The sequence below is a fragment of the Solanum lycopersicum genome, chromosome 8, assembly GCF_036512215.1.
Source record: "Solanum lycopersicum chromosome 8, SLM_r2.1".
Classification (NCBI taxonomy): domain Eukaryota; kingdom Viridiplantae; phylum Streptophyta; class Magnoliopsida; order Solanales; family Solanaceae; genus Solanum; species Solanum lycopersicum.
This window is the reverse complement of record NC_090807.1, coordinates 4,751,112-4,771,693: the sequence shown is the minus strand read 5'-3', so window position 1 is coordinate 4,771,693 and position 20,582 is coordinate 4,751,112. Positions and strand designations below refer to the sequence as shown.

At 31.6% G+C, this 20,582-nt stretch overlaps 2 protein-coding genes and 1 non-coding gene across 3 annotated transcripts; 2 read left to right on the top strand and 1 right to left on the bottom strand.

Annotated features, from left to right (window-relative positions):
- Positions 1-5,544: 5,544 nt before the first annotated feature.
- LOC101253402 (shewanella-like protein phosphatase 2) lies at positions 5,545-7,076 on the top strand. Its single transcript, XM_004244712.5, has one exon. It carries the CDS (start codon positions 5,680-5,682, stop codon positions 6,865-6,867), a length of 1,188 nt encoding a protein of 395 aa, XP_004244760.1. The 5' UTR covers positions 5,545-5,679; the 3' UTR covers positions 6,868-7,076.
- A 3,503-nt stretch (positions 7,077-10,579) lies between these two features.
- LOC112942096 (small nucleolar RNA snoR86) lies at positions 10,580-10,704 on the top strand. Its single transcript, XR_003247974.1, has one exon. It is a non-coding gene; the product is annotated as a small nucleolar RNA snoR86 (small nucleolar RNA).
- Positions 10,705-13,786: 3,082 nt separating this feature from the next.
- LOC101253107 (IQ domain-containing protein) lies at positions 13,787-18,804 on the bottom strand. The gene is made up of 6 exons (NM_001324079.1): positions 18,678-18,804; positions 17,608-17,705; positions 16,180-16,635; positions 15,060-15,293; positions 14,815-14,946; positions 13,787-14,689 (listed from the first exon to the last, which is right to left on the bottom strand). Exons 2-6 carry the CDS (start codon positions 17,680-17,682, stop codon positions 13,967-13,969), a joined length of 1,620 nt encoding a protein of 539 aa, NP_001311008.1. The 5' UTR covers positions 17,683-17,705; positions 18,678-18,804; the 3' UTR covers positions 13,787-13,966.
- Between the last annotated feature and the right edge of the window lie 1,778 nt (positions 18,805-20,582).

Here is a 20,582-nt window from a genome sequence, read left to right as displayed (position 1 = left end):
CAAATTGTGACATCTCTTCTTCAGCTAAGTCATGGATCATTCACGTGTTGCACTAAATTCAACGGATAACATAAATTTGTTACTTGATCAAATACCAATTCCATCTTTCTGTTCTTTACCTTTTTCCAAATAACATCACTCTCATCCCAACAACATTTCATCGTCAAGGAAACGAAAAAATTGTAATTGTTGAGCATAGAGAGCTTACATGTTATTCATTGAGCATAGAGAGCTTACATGTTATTCAATTAACATTGTTTTATATATATTTAATAGAGAGCTCACATGTTATTAAAAATCAAGTATGGATGTGATTGGTAATTCGATTTTCAAAATTTTTAAATAATAATATTTTTTCTATCATGCCAGTAACGGTATCGAGTTGTTTGAGCAAGAAGATCCTGAATTCATAGGTACACAATATCCTATATGTTTGCTCGATTAAAATCTACCATACTTGCTTAATATAGTTACCTCTTTAGTGTGGTTTGTGGGCTGTTACATTTAAGTGAGAGTTGTCCTATACACTCCTAAACCGTGAAGGATAGTGGCTGCGAGCTTCCTTGTCAACAACAAAAAACACATCTCTTTCAATGATATTATAATTAGATCGATCTATTCCCTCTCATATAACAATTTGATCCGTCCTACATCTTTTTGTCAATCATAAATCCATCGATCAAGCAACGTAATTTGTAAGACCCATCGAATTTAACGCATGCATTGGCCCATGACTGAGGTGAAGTAAAGATGTAGCAAATTTTGGTTGAAGTCGTCAGTTTCTTGACAGGCTTTAACATAGAAATATAAATTACAACTTTTGAGAATATTTAAAAGTATATTTTGTTCATCAAGTAGTACAAGAATATAGCTTAAGTTTGAGCTATAAATGTAAAATGTTTTTAGCCGTTTAAAATAAACTCTCAAAAGGTAACGTGCCCAATAGAGAAGATTAGCGTGCTGAAATTCGAACATGGGTGACCATGTCATTTGAAGTGGCCTACATCGAGCAAATAAGAACTAACAAAAGCACCTCATACTTCTTTTTCTTTTTCTTCCTACAATGCTCATCCTTCTTGATCTCACCTATCTAATCACTTCCCAGGATTAAATTTTTCTTTTTCAGATTTTAGAGAGTATATTTTATCCACAAATCGGGTGGGTTTATTAGGTCATGAGCGAGTTCTTAAGATTTGGATTTAAAAAAATTGATGAATTAGGTAGTGATTTAGGACAAAAAGTATAAAGAAGGTATTGACATATCATTTTTTAAAGTTCGAAAATATATTTATCATTTTTTCCTATTTAAAAAATAAATTTCCATTTTTACTTTATCACCTTTATATATATATATATGGTGGGTAATACTAAATGACTAGAAAATTTAGCCAGAAATTTTAAAAATCTATAATATTTTTTTTATTTTAAATAAATTATTTTTTTATTTTTTAATTAAAAGATATTAAAACTAAAATGGTAAAAAAGTTCAAAAAAGTAAAATAATATAGTATGAAATATGTTATATTATTATTTTGGCCAATTCTCTTTCAAATGGATTTATATATATATATATATATATATAAAAGATAATTGTAAATTTATCTTTAATTAAAAAGTTTGAATTTTAAGATAATTATTTAATATTATATTTGAGATTTGTGTATCTGATGTAACTTTTTAAAATATATGATATAATTATTAAAAGGTGATATGATGAGTAAGGCTGGCAAACGGACCGGTTTTTGGATGATCCGGTCTGGTTCTAATTCGGTTCCCGTACCGGTCCGTCCGGTACCGGTTGAACCGATAAGGAATCGGTCTTTTAGTATACAGGACCGGTTCCCGAACCGGTTTCTGGGTTTTTATCCGGTTGAACCGGTTCGGTAAGAATCGGTTCCGGTCCAGTCTGATCCGATTCGGTAAGAATCGATTTAGTCGGTTTTTTAATTTTTTTTTTAAGGTTACCGTTTTATATGACCGTTGGGCCCTTCTAGCCATTGGGCTGGGGCCCAAAACGGTCAAATATGACCCCCCCCCCCACCCCCTTCTAACCCATTTACACTATAAATATACCATTTTTTTTCATTTTAAATCACAAATTCAATACTTATACAATCTTATACAATCTCTCAAAGTCTCAAACTCTCAATTATAAATCTCTCATAAATTATTAATTATTATATTATGATATTGAGTTGGAGTTTGAATTTCGGAAGCTACAATAGGCATCTATCAAATCCGGCTTTGGTTATACGTCTACTTTTACGTAGACGTTTGGTACATTCGTTCCAACTATTAATTTTGATTGTTATTTGTTTATTAATTTAGTTGTTTTTATCTCTTTTATTATATTATTTTTCTTGTTTTTCTCATAATATTTAATTGTTTTAATTTTTAACATGAATTCGGAAAGAAATAGTGGTAAAAGACCAATGTCGGAATTAAAAAATAAAAAGGAAGGAGTAAGTAGTTCTTGTTCTAAAAATTTGCCACCTAGATATTTAGTTAATACTAATGATTATACTTGTGTTAATGAAACTTTTTTTACGTCACCAAGACCTATTGAATTTAATTCTGAAAATGAAGTAGATCATGAGTCTTTAAATAGACATTATACTAATTTTGAAGAAGAATTAGAAGAAGAAGTAGAAATAAATGAGGAAGATGAAGAGACCCCTATCCCGACTAGTCCGGTTATCGAAGTCCCCTCTTTACCTACTTTTTCAAATGTCGCCGTCGTACGTGTTAAAAGATAGTTAGTATGGAAATTTTTGATACAAAATGAGGAGAAAACTACTGTTACGTGCACTAAATGTAAATTGGTAATGAAACATGTAACTACGGGTACACAAGGGGGAACGGGACGACTAAGAACACATTTACGAAAGTGTAATAAAGAATTTCCTCGCCTAGATGATATAGAAAGAGCTAATAGAAATGGAACACCCATACCCGAAAGTTCTATGGGTGTTGGAGGTTCTAATATGGTTCAAAGTGTATTAAATATGTCTAACCCGGCTAGTCAAAGCACACACCGCACGTATAGTAAAGAAAAAAATCATAGAGAATTAGCTAAAATGGTTGTTGTTTGTGGTTTACCTTTTTCATTTCCTTCTTATCCTGGTTTTGTTCATTATATTCGAGAATTATATAACCAGAATTATGAAGGTATTCCAAGAAATACAATTAAAAGTTTTTAAATATCAAAAAGAATATTCTCATTTTCTTTGTTGTTTATTTGCTTATTATGATGGTAGATTATATATTACTTCTGATATGGGACGTAGTCCTAATGGTAACGATTATTTTACACTTACTGTCCATTGGATTGACCATGAATGGAACATGCAAAAACGAATATTAGCGTATAAATATGTTGAAGAAACTAAAATCGGTTCTTATATAGCATCAAAAGTAGGCTCTATTTTACAATATTATGGAATATGTGATAAAATAATGAGTGTCACTTTAGATAATGCTTCTAATAATTTAAGAGCCGTTGATTATTTAAAAATTAGACTTTGTCCAATTGATAATGGTTGTTTTCATATTAAGTGTGCCGCACATGTTTATAATTTAATAGTAAAAGATGGTATTTCTCAATTTGGAGTTTCTTGTGAAAAATTAGACTTGCTTGTAATTGGATTTTTAAAGCTAAAGTAAAAGCTAGAATTACTGAATTTAAAAATCGTTGTAATGAATGTGGACTTGCATATAGAAAAATTCCAAAAGAAATATGCACTAGATGAAATTCTTTATTTGAAATGCTTCAAGTTGCTTATGTTTATCAAGAACCGCTACAATTAGTTTTTAATGCTCATAATGCGGATCCGAGTTTAAGAATTGACTTTGAAGAATTGCAAAATACAAAAGAACTGATTGATTTTTTAAATGTTTTTTATAAAGCAACAAATGAATGTTCTGATCAATACTATCCTACTATTTCTTCTGTTTTAGTAAATATTTGTGCTATTTCAATTGAATTTGCTAAATATAAAGGAAAAGAACAGTTTAAAGATTCAATTGCTTTTATGATTGAAAAATTCAAAAAATATTTTTCCCCTATTCCTCAAATCTATTTGACTGCTACTACTTTCAACCCAAATTATAAATTAAGAGGTGTTGAAAGAATGGTAGAAAAGATTTATAAAAATTTAGAAATTAAAGATGATAAAACTCCTAGTGTTGAACAATGTAAAAGTAGCATTTATACAAAAGTTAAAGATTTATATAATGCATATAAAGTTATGGAAAAAAATATTCCAATAGTTGAACCTTCATCTTCTAAACCTAAAAGTGATGATACGGATAATATGATGGATGAATATCTTGAGCTTGAAAGTGATGAAACTAATAATGATTTTGATTTATATTTCAACCAGACACGGGAAAAGATTAGGCGTGAAGAAGGAGAACTTCAACCTCGAATATTAAATTGGTGGAAGAATCGTGAAAAACAATTTCTGACCCTTCTAGGATTGTTCGAGATGTGCTAGCGATTCAAGCATCATCGGTCGCTTCGGAGCAAGCCTTTAGTGCAGCGAGATTTATGATTGGAGATCATCGATATTCATTAGCAAAGGACAGTTTGAAAATATCGGTGTTGTTTCGAGATTGGGTCAATGCCGAAAGAAGAAACACCGGACTACCACTATTAAGTAGCCATATAGAAGACCAAATAGATGAAATATTTGGTGAGAATAGTGATGATGGCATGAAAGCAATAGATGAAGAACGACAAATGCCTATTCCAAAAAATCTTTCTTTTCAAATGATACAAAATTTACAAAAAGAATTTAAAAATAAATGAAATTGTTAGTATAATAATTACTATTCAATTCCTCCTAAATTATGTACTCTTATTCTCTTTCTAATATTTGTATTGTATAATTTATTTATTTGAATAAATATACGGCTATTCGCCTTGATTTTTTCTTTTATAATAGTCTCTTCTATTTAATTCATGTCATTTTAAAAATTTAATTTTTAATTATTTTAATAAAAGTTTATATTAAAACTTTAAATTCAATATAAACTTTAAAGTTTAAATTTAATTTCAAACTTTAAATTCAATATAAAGTTTAAAAAACTTTAAATTCAATTTCAAACTTAAGTTGAATATAAAACTTTAAATTCAATTTGAAACTTTAAATTCAATATAAACTTTAAAGTATAAATTTAATTTCAAACTTATATAAACTTTAAAGTTTTCAATTGAAGTTTTAATATAAATATATAATATTATATAATAATTAAAATAATTATTTTTTTAAAAAAAAAATACCGGATGAACCGGTAAGATCCGGTTCCAAATCGGTTACTAACGGACCGGGTGGAACAGGGTGATTTTTCGGTAAAACCAGTCCGGTAAAATCCGATACCAATAAGAAAATTCGGTAAGAAAAATCTGGTATCAGTCCGGTTACCGATAAAACCGATCCTATTGACCCGGTCCTGTCCGTTTGCCAGCCTTAATGATGAGTAATATTTTCTTAAACTTTAGGTGAAATATGTATATGATGGTTAAGTATGTTGTGTAGTTTTTCATATATATATTAATCAAACAAAAATTCACTAAAGAGAGTATTTAGGTCAACCAAAAGTCAAAGTCATCTTACAAAACCTCTATTTGTAACAAAACAAAAAAAACCTTCACTTTGTTCACCATCATATGCAAAAATGGAGTCACAAGCGAATCTAACATGCCAAAATCTCCCTACAATCTTCTCCTCTTTCGTTGACACATTCGTCGATTTCTCTGTCAGCGGTGGTATTTTCTTACCGCCGTCAATAACCCCAAAACCCCAAAATCCATTACAAACAATCTTCCCTTCTCCGACTCGTTTAATTGCTATAGGTGATATCCATGGTGATTTTCAAAAATCCAAAGAATCCTTCAAACTTGCTGGCTTAATTGATGATCATGATAAATGGTGTGGTGGGTCAACGACAGTTGTACAAATAGGTGATGTGCTAGACCGTGGTGGTGAAGAGTTGAAAATTCTTTATTTTCTTGAAAAATTGAAAAGGGAAGCTGCAAAGGTAAATGGCAATTTAATAACTATGAATGGTAATCATGAAATTATGAATGTTGATGGTGATTTTAGGTATGTTACTAAAGAGGGCCTTAAAGAATTTCAAGATTGGGCTATGTGGTATTCTGTAGGTATTGATATGAAAAAGTTGTGTAATGGGTTGGGTGAAAAAGGGTGTTTTAAAGATCTTTTTGAAGGGATTCCTTTAGAATTTCGCGGTGTTAGACCGGAGTATTTTGAAGGGATTAGAATCCGTATTGCAGCATTAAGGCCAAAGGGACCTATTTCAGAGAGGTTTCTATCGAAAAATCAAACAGTTGTTGTGGTTGGCGATTCCGTGTTTGTACATGGTGGGCTTTTGCCTAAACATGTGGATTATGGATTCGAGAATGTGAATGAGGAAGTGAGGGATTGGATTTGTGGATTGAAGGGAAGAGTTTCAAGGGATTTAGTGAGGGGAAAGGATTCTATTGTTTGGTTGAGGAGGTTTTCGAATGAGTTAGCGAAGGATTGTGATTGTTCTACTCTTGAACATGTGCTTGCTACCATTCCCGGAGCGAAGAGGATGATAATGGGACATACGATCCAAGAAAGTGGGATAAATGGAGTTTGTGGTAACCAAGCTATAAGGATTGATGTAGGAATGTCAAAGGGATGTACTAATGGATTGCCGGAGGTTTTAGAGATTGATAGGTATAAAGGGTTGAGAATTTTGACAGCGAATCCATTGTATCAAAATGGAAAGGAAGCTTCTTTGGAAGCTAAACCTAAGGATGGTCTTGGTTTCCTGCTCCCTGAACTAGGACCAAAGCAAGTCGAGGTGAAGGCATAATTGGATGATTGAAGGATCTAATCTTTCTTTTGGAATTCTTGGGGATCGTATTTCTCCATTGTCGGTATGATTCTTCTATCACTCATATAGTAGACCATTGTGGAGTGATAAGAAAAGCATTGTTTTAAACTCGTGTATGGTTCAATTATTGTGATATAGATATTAGCTCAATTGAGGAATTGGTCTATGAAATATTAGTGATTACTCAATTTGCTCTTTTTTTTCTTTGTTCTGTGTTTCAGTATTATCACTGTTTCATCTCCATTAGACATGGCTATTTTCCGATTGGACCCCATGTGCTCGTATGTAGACCTTCTAACCGCATATAAGGCTTAAATGCTTTGTTGTTGTTACAAACCATGAGGGCCAAAATGCCAAATGACAATTTTCATTCTTTTGCTGAGTTTTTTAACCCAAAGTAGAGGACTGGTACCTTTGATGACACTCTTTTTTACTAAAAGGTGGAAGAGTTGATGGATTACTGGCAGGAGTTTTGATATACACACAGAGAATTCTGCTTCATCTATCTTGAATAGTCGAGATGATGCATTGGCTTCAACTCTGTAGCAATTGACGTCATTTTGGGGTTGAGCAGAATTGGGATTGATCACTCTTTTAAAAGAAGACAAATACAACATTAAAACTTTTGAACACCAGAACGATATCTGCATATGCAAAGTATATAATCTTCACTAGCTGAAAGCATTTACCTAATTTCTCCACCGTCATGAAGATGAGAATTTTTTATGTCGATCAACATTTATTGGTTCTGCTCTTTAAGGAGCTAGCTTGTATGAAAATTCACAAGGAAATAAAAGTACATGACGAAGTAAGGGTAAGTTTTGGTTAAGTTTGGGAAACTTAAAGGATGTCGCCAGTTAAGCGGGATAGATAATGTAAGGATGTCATGAAATTAGGGTAAACAATAGGGATGATTTTGGTCAAAAACTCGAAAAGAAGTCTTAAATAACTTAAGATTACCCTTTTTTTTCTTCAAAAAAACACTTTCCTATTTCTCTTGAACCAAATGGATCAAGAAGTTAAAGAGATGGACTTCTTCCATCTTTCTCCTTTTCCGCCAATTTGAAGTTAGCTGGAGCTGATCCTGATTGATCAAGAGATGATGGAAAAAGCTCTCTTTTTTAACAGGCCTTAAACAAGTCACTCTTTTACCTTTGCCTCTAAATTAGGAAATTACTGAAGGTAGTTTCGCCAAGCCAGATTTTGTTGGATTACCGGACATGAAGCTTGTCTAACATAGTCAGAATTGCAGAGAAGGAAGTGAAGAAGTGGTCAGTTATATGTTTCTGCACTGTCAGGCAACAAGGAAGCTGTAATCTGTGGAGTATGTTTTTTAGCTTATATATTGACTTCCAGGTGGACCGAAGGATAATCAGAAGAGGAGAGAAAGGGTTTTTTGCTAATTGACTGGAGAGGTGGTTTGGAGGGGACAACAAGTTTTATGCACAAACTTAGATATACATGTTTGAGTCTGCTTCTTTCTCAACAAGCTGAAGAAGCTGTTTCTGTCAGTGTTGTTCGGTTCAAACTCTGCACTCTGCAGTTGCAAAGCCGATGGTCTGAGGTTGAGGTGTTCATTGGCATCAAGTCCTACATTGGATATGACAAAGGTAAGTGTTCTCTGTAAAATTATGCATCTTCACTCTTCATCGATACAGTCTTAAAGTAGTGAAGTGAGGAGATGTTGGTGACACAAATTCGGCTACTGGGAACTTCTTTTGAATCAACACTGCCTCGCGGTGTACCTTAAATGATGCTTGCAAGATAGCACACAATCATTCACGAGGCTGAGAGTGAGGAACCGTGTATGGTTAGATGAACTGGGAGAGCACATTTTTATGTCAAATTTTGGTTTAGGAATGTATAGACAGACATACATACATTAAAAAACCCTTTGATTCACCTTTCGGGTTTGGGCCTGAGACTTTTATGTTGGAAGTCTCTCAAGTTCGAAATTCATTGCCAGTGTTGGCAAGGGGTTTGCCTTCTGGGTCGAGTTGGACTTGCCTAGTGCTGATTACCTCTCCTATGTGGTTTGCGCGTGAATAATTCAAAAGAAAAACTTAGATGTCTAACTCATTATGCATTTGGTCTCTCAAATTTCTGTACAAACTTTTTACACTTGTACTTTTTAGTTGGAAAATACTTAGTAACAGTATTATAAAAGTTCAAAAATTAAGGTAAAATTTACCTCTACAAAGTAATCAATATTCATCAGGTGGAGAACATTTTCACGTAAAACTTAATATCTATAAATTAGCAGAAAATAATTTTAGAAAACCACTCGCCAATGAAAACCTCATGCATACATAGCCTATATTTTTTATATATAAAAAACTAAAATTATACCTGATACACAAATAGACTTTAAAATTGTTATAATTTAAACAAGTTTTTGCTTGAGTACTAGAAAAGAGACTAAATTGTTTTTGAGCTGGAGCTTGCTGGATAGTGAGGGTTAAATAGTAAGTCTAAGCAAGCACATATCGACTATCCCAACTTTTTGTTGTTATTCTTTTTCTCTCGTAGATTTTATTCTGCTTTTCTAATCTCACCTTTAGTCCAAGGGTTTTCAAAAACAATCTCTCTATTTTCACGAGATAGTGATAAGATATATATGAATTTTGACATTCGTCCATCAATGTTTATCAATATATCAAGGGCAACTTTCACATATAGCAAATGAAAAATTCATATTTATACGCTATGGCAAAGTTTGGAAGACACTTGGACAGAGAACTGTATAAAAACGAAGTGTATAAAACGAATTGTATTATTATAAGTGTATAGAACGATTATATACAATTTGAATTTGTATAAAATGAGAAAGAGAGAAAGACAAAAGAGACTTGACAAGGAATATACAATTGAATCGAATTGTATAAAACGAGAAAGGGAGAAATTAGATACAATTTGAAAATTGTATAAAACGAGAAAGAGAGAAAGACACAAGAAACTGGGCAGATGGGTATTTTTATTGTATAATTATAAGTGTTAGGATGAAAATATATGTACTTGCATGTGTATATACAATTTTCCCACGCTTTATACAAACATAAACACAATTTATATATTTCGCTTTTGTTTGTACAAGTGAGAAAGGAGAGGTTGGCGAGCGAGATTTGGGAGAGTGACGAGCGAGATCTGGAAGAGAGGAACAAAAATATATGTATTTATTAAATTTTCTCTGTTTTATACAATTAGAAACAATTTTTATACATTTGTGTTTGTATAAAAAGTGAGGAAGCGAGCGAGAGATTGGAGGAGAGTGGCGAGCGAGATATTTGGGAGAGAGGTGCCTGACAATTTTTACACAAACGTTTGCTATGGAGCAAAATTAAATCGAACCCTAACTATTCCATTTATTTTAAATTATTAATTTGCTATTATATACAATTTTTTCATATATCAAACGTTCTAAGATCATCTATTTCTAAGGTCGTTAGGCGTAATTCCCGAAAACAGAATAATACCGGTGGGCTATATATACTACACACACTTGGGCTTTTTAACTTGACAAGTGTAGGCCCATTTCGAACTAGGGTTACGTTTTCAGTTTTTCATGCCCTTTAAAATCCAACACTTGATCATTTCCTTTCACTTATCAAATATTCGTAGATTGTTAGTAATTTGTTTTTGAATTTGTTTGTGTTATATATTATAAATATGATGCAAAAAAAGCCAATTAGCAGAGCAAGTGCGTCAATCAAAGAATGATGAATACTTGCATTGAAGGTTGGCAAAACCAATAAGCGATTCTCCGTGCCTTTCAAATATTACTCATTTTGATTACGGCCTCGAACAAATCGCTAAATTTTACCCTTTTTTTTGTTTTCTACATCATTCATTTTCTTCTATTTTATGATTTTATCATTTTACTTACTTCTATTAAGAAGTGGGTGAATTAAAAATTTAAACATTTTAAAGTGATTAATTGAAAGTCTAATAAGTAAAAAAAATTAATCCATTAAAAAAAAAGTAGACAAGTAATTAGGAACAGAGTGTACAACTAAAGAAGTGTTATCTAATTTTAGCAAGAAAAATAACACAAGATAAGTATAAAATTCAATTTTTTAACTCATGTAGAGAAGTGTATCCAATTATTAGCATTTATGGGATATTTCGAGTGTTGTGTTACACATATATATTTTAATATTTTTATAAAATATAATATTATTATATATGATATCTCGAAGGGAAGCATGAATTCACATGGAGATTTCTTTGGCCGTAAATTTTTAAACTTGTGGTGGATGAAAGGCGAGAAATATAAATTTAATTTCGCAAAGGAGGAAGATACCGTTTAATTAAAGGAAAAGGAAAAACAGTGGAAGAACTTACAAAATGAATAAATGAATGTACTTTGGCACTTTATCAACCAAATAATTAGCTTTAAAGTAAAGAAATATCGCAAAAGATGTAAATACTTTTGAAATAAAGAATAAATTATGGATTTGAATTGAGGCTATTATTATAAAGCAAAAGCTTCATCCTTTAGAAATTTGAAATTTTTTAAGTTTTGTTGAAATAATGACCAAAGTTGAGATATACTATGTTTGAGGATTAATTAGGATTGTTAATCCCTCCTCAAACTTGTATCGAAAAATTAATTTTACGCTTTAACTATTGTGACAATCTATTACGCATATTTACTATTTAAAAGTGAATTTATATCACCTTCAGACCATAGCACTACTCTCACAATATGCAATGTGTTACAGTCACTACCACACAAGTATAACATCACTGTCACGTCAATACCACGTTAGAAATTATAACTTTTTCTTTATTGATTAATTTTTTTATTAACTCTATTTTACACTTATTAATTCCTAACGAATTATTAAAAATTTGTAATAATCATATTCTCTTCCAATTTATATCATATTCACTTTTATCTCTAATCTGACTAGAAAAATTATTTATGTGAATTCATATCACAATTCTCTTTTGTCTCCGACGAAGAACAATCAACTCATTGCCACCACAAACTTACCTCCTTAATGTTATTCCCTCCTCTTTTCCCAACTGTCAAACCATCTCTGACGAAGAACAACCACTAAACAACTACCTTAGTCACCACAAACAGCCACCTAAACTCCAAATCAGTCATTGGCAAACACCGAATCAAACCCCTTACCGTACCACCTTTTGATTTTTTTGCTTTTATTTTATGTTGAGCTTCAACAATGGATCTAATGACGTTTTACTGAGCTTCATTTCTCAAATTCATCGCGTTCCAAGCTATGGCATATTTAAGATCCATGAGCTTCATATTAATGAGTTTCCACCTCAACTTGAGTATAGAAGATGTTTTTCAGATCCATGGCATTTTAGTTAAATTTGAAGGAGAAAGTGGAAAAGTTAGGTGAACAAAGTCGAATTCCTAGAATTATTGTGAAATTTAAGTTTAAAAAATTACTTTTTTTTTTAAGTATATTGATGAAATTGAGTGAAAAAAGTAAAAAAAAAAATGTGATAAGAAGAATTGAAATTGAGTGATAAATTGTTAACTGTGCGAAGAAAAAAATGAGGAAGAAATTTTTTAAAGGAACTAATAGAAGAGGAGGATGGGAAAGAAGAAAACAGGGCGATGGAGGTTAAAAAAATTACTTTTTGACTTTATTTTCATCTCAAACGCGCTTAATTTATCTCTAATTTTAATTTTATTTTGATGTCAGTTTTGTAGGGATATGTATAGATGGACAAACCAATAATATAAAAAATAAATATAATAGCTATCTTTTTATTATTTGTGTTCCATAACAAACTGTTTGTCAGTCGCTCTTTCCCTCATATTCTCGCTCACCACTCTACCTCTCTCGCTCGCTTCCTACGCTCGCCTCTCTCGCTTTATACAATAGAAATGTATAAATTGTGTTTCTAATTGTATAAAGCGAGAGAAAATTGTATATACATATGCAAATACATATATATCCGTCATATAGACTTATAATTATATAATAAAAATACTTCCCTACCCAAGTCTCTTTTGTCTTTCTCTCATCTCATTTTATACAAATTCAAATTGTATATAATTCTCTCTTTCTCGTTTTATACAATTCGATTTTATTGTATATACCATGCCAAAGTCTTTTTTGCCTTTCTCTTTTTCTCGTTTTATACACATTCAAATTGTATATAATCGTCCTATACACTTATAATTATACAATATTTTTATATACTTCGTTTTATGCACTTCGTTTTATTTAATTCTCTGCCCAAGTTTCTTTCTCTTTCTCGTTTTATACAATTCTCTATCCAAGTCTCTTTCTCTTTCTCGTTTTACACACTTCGTTTTATACAATTCGCTTCAATTGTATATATATATAATGAATTATACATCTATATGTTTGTTATGGAGTGCAATTATGTAGACTTTGTTATAACATACAAATATGAATTTTATGTTTGCTATATGAGAAAATTGCTCTATCAATTGCATTTTAATTAAGAAAAGGTGTACAAGTTAGAGGGGAAATTTATGCATTATCCCTAGTTTAAATGTGTATTTAATAAAGTGTTAAATTAAAGGGAGCTTGTAACTATCAATTTGAAGAAGTGGTTAGTGAGACTCTTTCCCATAATCAACCAGTTCTTATTCATAGGTTATTTCTGTACCCACAAATTGGAAAAGGATAAAGAATGCACTTAAATTAGGTAAAATTGAACAAAAATGTTTTTTAATTAATATTTTGGTCTAAAATTTTTCTATCGTCAAATACAACTTTTCTTAAAACAAGATTCGAAACAAGAAGTAATGGATCCGATTGAACATACAAAGTAGAAATCAGATCTCTTAACCACTTGTAAAAGGAATTTATCGATAAAAATTTAAATAATTGACCTTCAAGTAAAAAACTATGTATCGATAAATGACATATTTAAAACCTGATAGTTTGGACCTAAGTATTGAAATCATAGTAAAATGTTCTTATGGTTTTTTCATTATTATACATCAATTCTATGTAACACCATACAACACTTCATGCACTCATATAACAACAAATAGAATAACAAAAAAACATACAAAATGAACTCCACAAGTTAATAGGGTAACATACAAAGGAACAAACAATCACACAAATCTGTTAAATGGTCTTCTCCCACCAACAACCGCGGGCATCGAAACAGTTGAATCCACACTTATATGATCAGCCATGGACTCGTGTTTATCGACTTCTTTTCGTGAAGCAGAATCCTTTCCAGACCCTTTACTCCACTTAGATGACCATATATTTGGAGTCAAAGGAAATGAAAATCTTTTCTTTGTGTCATTGGATTGTTTTTCTGGATTTCTCTCCTTGGGATTGCTATTTGCTCTGGCTTTAGCTTTAGCTGTAGCTGATGCTGTTTGTGACATGTAATGTGGTACTGAAAACGGTGGACAGCTCGTGAGGCTATCATCGTCTTTTAATGGAAGATCAAAAGGGTAGTTAGAAGCACTAGCTCGACCTCTCGAGTACTTCTTTAGACTTGAGTTGTTCATTGGTGGTGTTCTAATTGGTGTATGCATCTGTTTTCCCCTCATTGGAATTGCTGACTTGGTTGACATTGGTGTAACTGATGATTCATTGTTGTCATAATCTGAGAGTATACGTCTGAAAGTAACGTTGTTTAGAGGCGTTGGACTTGGTTTGTGCTCTGAGATTGCCCTTGGTGGTGTTAGTTTGATATCTTTCATAGCAGATGGAGTTTTGTTGGCGTTTCTTGAAGGTAGTTGACGTTCTAACCAATTCCACCACCATGGAAAACCGTTAGCTCCCATATCCAAACCCGATTTTGGATCATTTTTCCATAGCTGATAAAAGAGGTAAGATTAGCTAAAAACTCGATGGACCAAATGAACTTTCAACACAGAGCATAGATATATATAGTAAAAACTTTAAACGTTGAATCCGTTAAAGATAGAGGTGTTTATTGTACCCGGTGAGAATATGCATATGCCATTGCTCTCTCCCTTTTGATGACTGCTTCCACTTTTTTCCTCAGCCTTCCTTCTACTTCTTCTTTAGTCAGCAAACTATCATCCCAATTATCATTGTTACCTGCCTCACACTATACCAACATTGTTCATCAAACATCAACAACTATATATCGTTTTGGAAATGACGACTTTTTATAAACCACTAAAATAGGAATGTAACTTCATGAGGATGGTTCTAACATACCAGTTGAGTCCATTTACTGATGGTGCTCTCGACATCCTTGTCGTTTTTGTATGCTTGGTGTTGAAGTGCTTGGTTTTCCAACATTTGGATCCTCCTCGACTGAATTTGAGTTTGGACTCTAACAAGAAGTTGCATCTGTTTCATGGCATTTGCTGTTTGCTTTTTTACATTACTACTTCTCACAACTCCTTGAAGCCTTACTAAACCCCTCAAAGCTCTGAAACTCCTCCTTGCCTGTCAAAAACAGAAAACACTCAGATTAACAATTGATAAACGTTAAGTGTAATTCTGGGGTCTCGGGAGAGGTAGAAATGTTGTTTCTGATAAACTCTAAGCTCAAGAAAAGTGTTTTTGAAAACAGGTTTGACAAATACAAGAGTAAAAGCTACGACGAAAAATACTGAAGAAAGGGAAGTATCGATAACAAAGTTAGTACAAATAACTCGAGTAAAATAAACAGTAGTCGTAATATAATAATAGAATAATATAGATGATACTGATCAGTACAACCATGTTCTCCCTCACGAAAAAGAGGAATCACTCATCTATCTACTAACCCTCTACCTCTATGCTTTCCTATCTAGGATCATGTTCTCGTTGAGCTGTAGAAGTATCTACGTTTTGACGTAAGATGTCATCCCAAGTAGGCAAACAAAACTTAGCAATATGATAGAATTCCTCAATGGATCAGTGCACACTCCATACTTCCCATTGACTAAGGAGCATAATGTGAAGCAGTTGTTGAAATTTCGTTTTATATGCAACTGATGCAAGTTCTTGTAGATGGTAGAAACGGGGGGTTGAACGTGGGGTCTGTACTTAGTTGGGAGAACAATCTGCCCTGAGTCGAATTATTGAGGAACATATAGATCGAGAGAGAATTGGATTGGATTTGATTAGACAATGTGTACTGCAGTCCACTCTACCGAATGAATTGCTTTACTCTTACACAGTACAACGTACTAGTAAAGTACCATAACTGAGGTCGTTTCCATAGACCCTCGGCTCAACAATTAAGAATCGTTTTCCTCTGCTTGCTGTATCAAAAACTAAATCACAAGCTTCTGACGAAAAAAGAGTTAGCGGAACATTTGCAAGGTGAAATAATATTGAAACTTACCATGTAACCTCTGTAGGCTGCCTGTATTTTTGTTGCTGAAAGATTGAGAGCTCTCAAAGTTGGTTCTGGTCTATAAGCATAGCTGATTTCTTTGCGGTTACGACTAACATTAGGAGAAGGTACCCTTGGAGGATGAGCCTTAGGAGATATAGCTCTTGGAGAAGTAACCCTTTGTGAAGGAGCCTTAGGTGAAGTAACGCGGCGAGAGGAAGCCTTAGGAGAGGCAACTCTTGGAGACGTAGCGGTAGGAGTGGCAAACCTATAAGAAGAGATCCGAGGAGAGACAGCTCCCGCGGGTAAAGTAAATCTTGGAGAAAGTAGCATTTCTTCATCTACTTCTCCAAGTATTTTCTCAATACTACTTGGCTCTCTAAAGAGAGGGATAAATGATTTAGTCTCTCCATGCTTCAGTTTTCCGCGATTCTTCTTTTCCTTAGCGCCTTTCTTCTCTGATTCCTGCAACAATCGTTCCGAATCAGGTAAGTACTACATGATCCTTCCATAAACATTTGAGGCATATACATGCTACACCACATATTACACTGAATTACTAACTAAGATGAGCTTAAATGTAGCGATACGGACAGTGAGACTTCATATAGCAAACTCCAACTTGATCATGCCCCTCTTTCGAACAACACGAATTTCAAATAGTTTTGAGGATTTTAAGTTAACTTCAAGTACATAGTACATAAATATATTTTTTCAGTCAAGTCTAATTTAGATACTAATTGTTGAAATTGATTCATAGATTAGTTTTGTAGATCTCTATCATCATCTGAATTATTATTTATGTGAACTATAGTAAACATCAATTACATTTTTTTGTCATTAATTTATGGCTAAATACATAAAGAGCCTCTCTAACTTGACACCAATTTTCGTTTCGACACTACATCTCAACCTTGTTCCATTTTAACCCTTCAACTCTATTTTTTTTTAGGAGAAAGGCTGATTTCAACCTTGTTCCATTTTAACCCTTCAACTCTATTTTTTAGGAGAAGGCTAATTTCAAAATAAGCAAGTGTTGGTCTATGCATACTACTAAAAAATGCCTAGAAAAACGATGGTCAAAAGCTACGGACTGCGTGGTTTTCTAGTAAAAAATAAATATAAATTTTAAAAAAAAACGATCAACGTTACATTTGAAATCACTTGTTTGGAGCTACACACTCCGTAGCTTTTCTGTCTGTCGTTTTTTTCTTTCTCTTTTTGCCCCTTTTTAGTAACTAATGGTAACAAGGTGTGATATTGTATACTTTGGGCCAAACCAGCACGGCTTTCTCCAAAAAAATCTCATACCATTAAGAGAACCTACACTTTATATGTAGTTTCCCTATCAATGTGAAACTTTATTCGCACATACGAGAAAAAAACTAAAGGAAGAGAGTGACAAATAGTCCTTGTGAAAGTGTGAAATAAACTTACATTAGGTAATTTCTCTTTTGAGCTAGGTGTAAACACCCTTTTGATGGCAGAAAACCAACTGCCTTTTTTCCCCATAGTTCTAGCATTACTCTTTCACCCTGAGGGAAAAAAAAAGCAAATTAAAACATTTTCTCCTATTTTCTCATATTCGATCGTTAAAATAAGTAAAAGATTCACTTATTTTCCAAAATAAAACATTTTTCATTCATATTGAATACAACCTAAAAGGATAATATTATAGAATTTGATATGAATTTTGTCCTGTGCAAAAAATAGATCTCAAACCTAAATCATAATAACAAAAAAGTATTTGAACAAACTTATTTATTTATTTCGTTTTCGAAAAGTATTTATGTAACATGGTACTAAAATTATTTATGGAGAAAAAACATAAAATGAAGAGAGAAAAATTGTCTTAATTGCTATTAAATCGATTCAACTTATATACATCAATATCAACGAAAACACGAGAAAATTTATGAAATCTTTTGCAGACTCATAATATTAACATGCACACAAATAGAAATTGAGAAATATAGTCACCGGATGTGAAATCAAAAAATTAACGTTACCAAAGGTTATGACGCTAGATCTTTTCCATCCTTAAGCATGTTATATAGAAAAAAATTAAGATAAAAAAGTGAATTTTTTTTCAAGCATACCACTACAGAAATTAGACACCGAGTGAGGAACAAAAATAATTGAACTAACAGACAAAAAAACACCATGAAAATCAATTTGTGATTCAAAAAACAACAGAGGAAGAAAAAACAGTTGAATTTCCCAACAAAAATAATTTAAAAAAAAGAAGAAATATCCATTTTTTGTGAAAAACATACCGAACACCAGATGAGAAATCAAGAAGTGAAATCACCAATAGTTATGATAAAATTCATAGTTAACAAGAAATCAAACCTTGAATATGTCAACAAACATTCTAGACAAGAGATTATTTCTTCGTAAATTCAAGTTAATCAAACACCAAATGAGAAACTAAAAAAACGAAAACAAAGGATAAATTTCCCACCAAATATCATTTCAAATAAAAGAATAAAGATAGAATTATGTACCTCAAGAGTTGTTGTGAATCTTCCATATCATAAAGCTGCTAATAAAAACCAAAAGCTAATTACAAATCAACAAACAAATAAGAACTTAACCCCTTTTCTCTCTCTCTACAATTCTCTCTCTCTCTCTTACTTCACTTTCAGTTTTTTTTTTGTTTTTGCTATACCATAATATTAGTGTCCTTTTTTAGGATTTTGATTCACCAACTACTTTGAATCTTGTTTCTAGTTGCCAATTTTTTTTTGAAAAAAAAAAGAATTATTATATTTATTTTTACCTTTTTTTACTTTTCACCTTTTTTGAATTTCTATACTTTTTCTTTTGATATTAATGATCATTCATGATGAAAGTGAACGACCAAATTTTTATTCAATTTGTACTTTTTTTAAAAAAAATTATTAAATTTTAGAATAAGGATAATTTTTTCAATCTTTTTTTTTTTTAGGTGGGGAAGGCAGTTGGCCACTTTATCACTCAATGGCCCTTTTTTGGCGGGCTTTCAACTAACTTTACTTGAATTGGAAGACTATTTTAACCAAGAAAGGTAATTTCACTAACTCGATTCTTATTTGATATTCATAATGAAATTTGGATTAAAATTTGTGTATTGCAGAATCTTCTTTTAGGACTAAAGGAAAGTAGAATTTAACGACTGACAAATTTTGTAGTTAAATCGTATTGTAAGTACGTTACTAATTCTACGTAATGATAAATTAATGATAGATTTTCCGTAAGATCATAGCTAATTCTAATATTTTCGTGGTTTTGAGGGCAACTTTCTACTTAAGATGTTTTTTTTTAGAAAAAAATTATAATAAAGATTTGAATTTGAAATTTCTGATTAAAAAAGATAAGACAATCTTAATCATTTTATCACAATTCAGTTGGCGACAAAGGTAATCCCACCACCTATTACTTGTTTTAAACTAATGATGATGAGTTTGGTTCTATATCACTATTTAAAGCCATTGATTACTATTATGTTTATGGGAAAATGACACTTATTTAGATTATTAAGTAATCTAATGGCATAAACGAAATCATTCTATCTTTAATCAAATCAAATTTTAAATTTTAATCATGAAAATAGAGAAATTTCTTATAGGGAACGTCTTCTATTTAGTTAAAATGAACCTACACATCATAAAGTTGAACTTATTAGAGTAATAGCTATCATTTATCAAATTAAATTATACCTTAAAAACACTATTTTTTGAATAAGAAGAGAAAGTACCATCCATTAGCCTTATCTTTTATTCCCGCTTCAATTTATTTAAATTTTTCTTTGATTGTTTTTTAAAAATAATTAAATTAGTAATTTTCGATATGCATTGTTTTTTGTTTCTAAATATAAAAAAGTATTTAGTATTACTTTTTAAAACAAACTATAAAATAACAATACACTTAACCAAACAAAGGGAGTGATATGTCTCATTTAGATTAAAAACAAGGCTAATTAATATTGAAAACAAAAACTATACCAAAGAGAAAAAAATAACTTATTTCATGATTACCAAAAAAAAAAAATATCCATCCCTTCTCTAATTGTTTAAGTTGCAAACAAAAATATAAGTTGTAAATTTTATCGTCGCCTACTAAAAATAAATAAATTCTTAATTATAAAAAAATGTCACATCCCTCACTGTGGCTGGTAGGAAATGTGTTGCAGATAAATATGTCCGCTCTATAAATATTTTTATTTCTTTTATTCATTTTTTAAATAAAACGTATTTTTAGCGATAAAATCATAAAGTTTAATAAAAATATGTACCAAAAAATCACCATCTTCTACACGTGCACTTGCCTAAGCAAATTGTACGTCATTATCTAACTTCTAAATTCTTCAAATTTAAGTTTACACAAATAAAATTCTTCAAATTAATAATTTCATCAAAAATATTAATTAA